We start from the raw sequence: 6,663 nt of genomic DNA on the forward strand, positions 1-6,663 counted from the left end.
ATTTGCAGCCCGAGAAAGAAACTAAAAAAAAAATAAATAAATAATAATAATAAAAATACAGCGACCACGTGACAGTGATAAGCCATTTATTGTCACAATCAACACGTTTATATTTCCACAGATGTTGCTCTCAAAGTTAAAGAGAAGAAGCATTGCAAAAGTCATATAACCAACTTGTGAACTCAAACTTTAGTCAACTTTTGTTTGACAGGCTATATCAGAAACATGCCTTTACTCATCTGTCTGACTATTCAAACTCAAACCTGTCAGCTTACACAGTGAAATGCAAAGTGAGCTATTAAAAGCAAAGTTGTGGGAAAAAAAAAAAGGAATGACTTACAATTTGAATCAGGAGTGATTTAAACACTGCAATAAAGGGAGGGTTTACTGGCCCATCTGTGATTAGGAGCTTAGTTTCCTCCCCTCAAACGGAGCACGAGGTGGAGGGTGGACTCCTTCTGGATGTTGTAGTCAGAGAGGGTGCGGCCGTCCTCCAGCTGCTTGCCAGCGAAGATCAGCCTCTGCTGGTCTGGGGGGATGCCTTCCTTGTCCTGGATTTTGGCCTTCACATTCTCAATGGTGTCGCTGGGCTCCACCTCCAGGGTGATGGTCTTCCCAGTCAGGGTCTTCACAAAGATCTGCATGCCTCCCCTCAGACGGAGCACAAGGTGGAGGGTGGACTCCTTCTGGATGTTGTAGTCAGAGAGGGTGCGGCCGTCTTCGAGCTGCTTGCCAGCGAAGATCAGCCTCTGCTGGTCTGGGGGGATGCCCTCTTTGTCCTGGATCTTGGCCTTCACGTTCTCAATGGTGTCGCTGGGCTCCACCTCCAGGGTGATGGTCTTTCCTGTCAGGGTCTTCACAAAGATCTGCATGCCTCCCCTCAGACGGAGCACAAGGTGGAGGGTGGACTCCTTCTGGATGTTGTAGTCAGAGAGGGTGCGGCCGTCTTCCAGCTGCTTCCCGGCAAAGATCAGCCTCTGCTGGTCTGGAGGGATGCCCTCCTTATCCTGGATCTTGGCCTTAACATTTTCAATGGTATCGCTGGGCTCAACCTCCAAAGTGATGGTCTTGCCAGTCAGGGTCTTTACAAAGATCTGCATCTTGACACTGATGAAGGAAATAAAGAATTTAAAGCCTATTTCAGAGCTGCAACCAACAACTTGCGTAATCGATTATGCAAATTTCAGATTAAATATTCTGTGAATACACATCTCTAAAATCGATGTAAAAAGGTGAACACTAAACAATTAAATTAAAGGAAAGTAAAGATAGTTGAGACAAAAGCATTCAGTCCTTATTAATACAAATAACATTTCTCTATCTGGAACTTCGTCACTTTTATGTGCAAGCTAACCGTGAAATTAGCCGCTTTCGACCAGAACCTCAGAGAAAACAACCAGCGTTGTTTTAAAGAATCCCAAACTACAAAGTCTTTGCTTACTTTTTCAGCTTGTCCAGTTTTTCAAACGTTTCCTTGTTTGTGTCGAACAGCTAACGATGCTAACAAACCGGAAGTCACCAGAAATACGTTCGTCGTTTAAAAATGGCGTTAATTCACCTAATCAGCTTGATATATATAGATATCTCATTTTTTTTTTAAAACTCTCAAACGGTTTAAATGTTTGAATTTAAAAACACTTTTTTCGGTTTGACGCCTTTTCCTCTCCGGCTAGCTCAGTTAGCATTTAGCCACCAAAACAAAAATACAAATCTGCTGATTCATTCGGTGACAAAAAGCGAATTCACTTCAGAGCCACACAAACGGACTCACACGGCGACAATAACGCAACACGAAGAAACAAAAACGATGATTTTCGTTGAAAAAGCTTAAAATACTCACAAACAAATTGTTCCCGCTGATGTTGACAAGCTGCTGCTCCTGAGGCTGTTGGCGTTTTGACGGCCGCAGCGCAGCGGAGCGATATTTATACTCAACGGGCCGGATATCCTTCCGCGGCCCCACCCGGTGGAACTATAAAATATCCACAAACAACGATACAAAACCATTCAGCGACGAAACGACACACACAAAGAAGTAATCAGATCAACACAAAAACAGATTTAAAAATGTATGGGGACAAATGGGAGCGTTTTAGAAGAACATGAAGGTTAAAATGAGCCTTAACCGACGGCGCGGATGTAGATTTTGTCGTGACCAAAAAATGACAAGCCTAAAATAACAGCAACGACAATAACACTAATAATAATAATAATAATAATAATAATAATAATAATAATAATAATAATAATAATAATAATAATAATAATATTTCGGTCTAATCTGCTGAGATGGGTCTTTTTCTGGAAAAAAGCAAACATTTTAGGCCCCTTCAGAGAAAATCCTATTGCAGTCATAAAACTAAAAAACAGCCCATGTGTGGAAATCCACAAACGAACTGGCACATTAGCAGTAATTAGATGCTGAGGGTTTAAAGTTACATTAAAGTTGTGGAGAAATTGCTTGGCCAAATTAAATACATATTACATCTTTCACCAGCCTCCCTGAATTATACATGAATATTCCTGACAGATACTTCCTGCGTCTGATCCATGCAGTTCGTTAGCTGCCTGTAAAATTAACTTCCTTGTGCTGCAGCTCTCATTTCCATTCACTCTGGTTAATAGCAGAAACTCTTTAAATGCAGACATAAATGTAATGTATTTCCGGATTTGAGAATGCTGTTGGTTTAATACACTCGTGCAGGCAGCTCTCAGTTCCCTCAGAGTGCCTAACATCATCAACCATCTGGTTAAAAGCTTCGCAACAGTTGAATTAACTGCAGCAAGAAAGCCTCTGGAAATTGCCATGATGGCAGGAAACATTATCTTCTTATTAGCATTCACGACAGCGACAGAAGGAATCATTGGAAACATTAAAGTTGTTTGGAGGCAGGAAAGTGCTGTGGGACAAGATTTGCCTCCCACCTATCAGGGTGTCTTTGCAAGCCAAAAGCACTCCAGTCCAGAAAAAGAGTTGTTTATGAAACTAAGAGGAAGCCAGAACAGCATGCTGTGGTGAAAGTAAGTAGTAAGAGTTCAGATTTCATATAAACTTTTTTAACGACTCGTTGGGGTGGTGGGGATTCTGTTCAACTGAAAATCTAAAGCTGTGTGTGTGTTTCCAACCCTCAGATGATCACCGGGACAGGGACAGGGACAGGGACAGGGACAGGGTTAGTAAGGAAGGAGCACAATATTTGGCTGCTGACTTTCATTTTCCTGATCTGATACTGATCTAACGTTTCGGCTGCTTAGATGAGCAGTAGCCACAGAACAGAGAACGCACAAAGACTCTTTAGCATCACATTTGTCAGCAGCTACATCGGCATCATGTCCAGCCTGTATTTGTTTACTAAAATTCAGCTGAATGAGGTGGACTGGCAGCCTCCTCCTGTCTGTTCAGACTACTGTCACTGTCATCCCGAGGAAAACTAAACATCGTAAACATTTTCTGGCAGGTTCTGCACTTCAGTGGAGTTTATTTGGAGATTAATCTGAAGTCTGCACTGATTAATTTTATTGTTTACTGTTTGCCAACAACCACCTATTGAACTAGTTTATGAAAGTTCTTAGTCTTACCCAAGTTTTATGAACTTCTGGCCAAGATATTTGAATGAATCTAAATTTGCCTTTATAAAAGCTCTATCTTCTTCACCCTAATCACCTGAAATCGCTGCTAAGAGCAAAGCTTTCTTGGAGCATTCCCACTAACCTCTCTGCTTCTCCTCCACATAAATAATTCCAGGCTAAGTGCTCTTAGAAAAGACAGAGCTGCTCCTAATGCTCACCAAAATTATGCAGCAAGAATTGACACAAGCATAAATCAATACAAGCTTGATGCATAATCAGCAGACACTGCACAGGAGGAGCCAGTTATTACGGCCGTTCTCCTGCTCTTTGACCTCACCTGGTCAGGAGCCCAAAGCAATGTCTGAGCTTCATACCAGTTTTAATGAAAGTGTTGCAGTCACTGACTGCACAGCGCCAACTTCACCAAAACCTCCTGACAAATTAAATTAACAAATGTCCTATCTGGCATAATTCTCCTGAAATGCCATTTTTTACTCGATGAGAATTTGAAGGTCCAAATTGTCTAAAAGTTTAAAAGCTATCCTTTTAATAAAAGTGAGAACTTTTATTGAATGCAGAGATAAATCCAGACTTTAAGATGCAGACAGATGGAGACGGGACTAAAATGATTAACTTCTATTTCAAGTTAAAAAATACGAACATAGACTTTCTTTTGTGGGTGACCTTTGACCTCTGATACAAAATTCTGAGTCAAAAGGAGAAGAAAAAAAACCGAAGACCTAAATATTTAAAAAGAATCTTTTGTACTTTTTATTCAAGTTTTACCATTTATTTAGGGAAACTGTCAACATTTGTCTTCTCATAATGAAAACGTACATTTATCAATCTGCATAAAACATCACATGTACAGTACATCAAAATAAACACATCATCTGGTGGGCGATTGGACTTCCACTCAAAGACCAGTCAGTTGACTACAGCTATGCTATTCACAAGGCAAACAACATCTGCAGCAATGCATGATTTTGATTTCCCTTTTTAATCGTCAGCCGGTCCAGACCTGGGGACTCGGCGGCACCGGTGTCACTAACATGTGACAGAAATGAGACGACAGTTACAGCACCGGCCCCAAAAGTCACAGATTTAAATACCAATAAACTACAGCTAAAGCCAGAGGTGGAGCGGCCGGAGTAAAAAGCCTCGACGGTGTCTGCAGGCAGGAGAGAGCTCAGGGACAGGAAACAGACATCCTGCGTCAGGCTGATTAGGGCAGGATGAATGCAGCCGCTGACCATTATTTCTTCCTCGCTGTTATTCTGTCTGACTCATGTCTGGTTGGAAAGAAAAATGTGAAAACGAAAAAAAAAAAAAAACCCAAACTCATCTGTTCTACCTGCCAATTTGTCCCCATTCATCCTCTTAAAGCTGCAATCCTTAAGATTTCAGTCCTCATTTGGCAACTAGAGTAATATCTGTGCTAACGGAGCTGAGTCCCATATCTTTCACCAAAAAATGAGGAAATTGTTAAAAAAAATCATGTCAGTGAATGTTGTTATTTTGGTGGAAACTAGAGCAGCATCAAAGAGGCACATGACCACAGCGACGGTGTCACTGTGTTAACGTGAGCAACGTGGATTATTTACTTTCTCATCCATTTTCTTTGGAGGAAAGTGAAGAAAATCACAAAACTGCGTGAAGCAGAATAAGCAAAGAAAAGTTCCTCTCGTGTGTTTGGGTCGTTTCTGTCTTTATCTGATCAGGAGTTCTGCTCAGTAATGATGAAAAATCAGCTCTTTATTCTGACAACACCATAAACTCAGAAACAGTCAGGACTGATCCAGAGACTCTGATTGGCTGTGACATCACCCACCGGAGCCAATAGGAGTGTCTGACGTAGAGACGTGACTCTAGATGTCACTGTCAAAGATGGAGGATGAGAACGGACGGATAAACACACAGAAGGAGTCAGAGAGTCGGACTGATCCAGATCTGATCAGCTGATTCTGTTTAAGGAGGAAACAGGAAGAACCATCAGGAGGAATAAATCATCGGATCATCTTGAAACGACTAAATCTGGATCAGTTGATTTAACACAGATTTGCTTTGGAAAACTGGAACCAAAGTTGGATGGATGATTCTGGAAGGGATCATTTGGATCCAGATTATGAGGGGGTGCTGAGTTTACTGACACGAGGAGACACAAACTGGCTCAGACTGATCTGTTCTTCGTGAAGCTGCTTCATAAATGTCCAAAGCTGCAGCGTAGAGGACATCATGGTAAATAAACACAACCAGGTACAGAGCGGCTTGTTTGCTTCACTTCCTGTCTGTGTCAGTTTACGGTTCCTGCTATTTGGACTCCTTCACAGTAAAAGCCCCCCGTATTTGGCCTGCTGAGAACTTGAAGCGGCGGCGTTAGCAGGAAGTGGCTCTGTTGCGGCTGCAGGAACAGTGAGGCTCAGATAGATGTGTGTTGCATATGCATGTTTTTTAATTTGTGCATTAAAAACTCAAAAAATAAAAATCACAAAAATCAGTTCCAGCTCATGTGCATCAATAAAAGTACAACATCAGAAAACGTCCCTTCTCCATCATGGTCGCCACCTTTTCTTCCTCTGCAGCAGCTTAATGGCAGCGGCTGGAGAATCAGCTCCACCTGCTGTTTATGTCCGGAGTGGATGGAAACACATTTTTCTGCTGATGAAACTACACTGATCGATGAGATAGTATCAAAAATGGCATCCGATTTCATGAAAATCTTAAGGATTATAACTTTAGCTCTCCTACAGTTCTTTCACTAGATTGCTGTGAAAAATGTTTTGACAAAAATACTAAAAAGTGCTTCACTCCCTTCCTCCACACTGTGTCCTGTCCCCGTCTCCGTCCCCTTCTCCCCTCCTTCACTCCTCTTTGTCCCATTTCTCACCATGTCCGATGTTCTCAGATGATCTTTGGGGTCTTTTTCCCTCCGTCACCTCCGGGCGACACTGATCCACACATGGCCGTCATTTCCCTGCCTACCTCCTCTCCTCCCCCGTTCTCCCGTCATGTCTTCAGCAGCTGTGACGTCAAAGGAGGAGAGAACAGGATCAATCGCTGCGTCTCGTGGCTGAAGGGGCTGGACATCATCAT

General features: G+C 42.2%; 1 protein-coding gene across 1 annotated transcript; it reads right to left on the minus strand.

The window, feature by feature from the left end:
- Positions 1-69: 69 nt before the first annotated feature.
- On the minus strand, positions 70-1,900 carry ubc (ubiquitin C). The gene is made up of 2 exons (XM_029515114.1): positions 1,841-1,900; positions 70-1,107 (listed from the first exon to the last, which is right to left on the minus strand). The coding sequence occupies exon 2, from the start codon at positions 1,098-1,100 to the stop codon at positions 411-413; it is 690 nt and encodes a 229-aa protein (XP_029370974.1). The 5' UTR covers positions 1,101-1,107; positions 1,841-1,900; the 3' UTR covers positions 70-410.
- Positions 1,901-6,663: the final 4,763 nt, after the last annotated feature.

The sequence above is a fragment of the Echeneis naucrates genome, chromosome 12 (assembly GCF_900963305.1).
Source record: "Echeneis naucrates chromosome 12, fEcheNa1.1, whole genome shotgun sequence".
NCBI lineage: Eukaryota > Metazoa > Chordata > Actinopteri > Carangiformes > Echeneidae > Echeneis > Echeneis naucrates.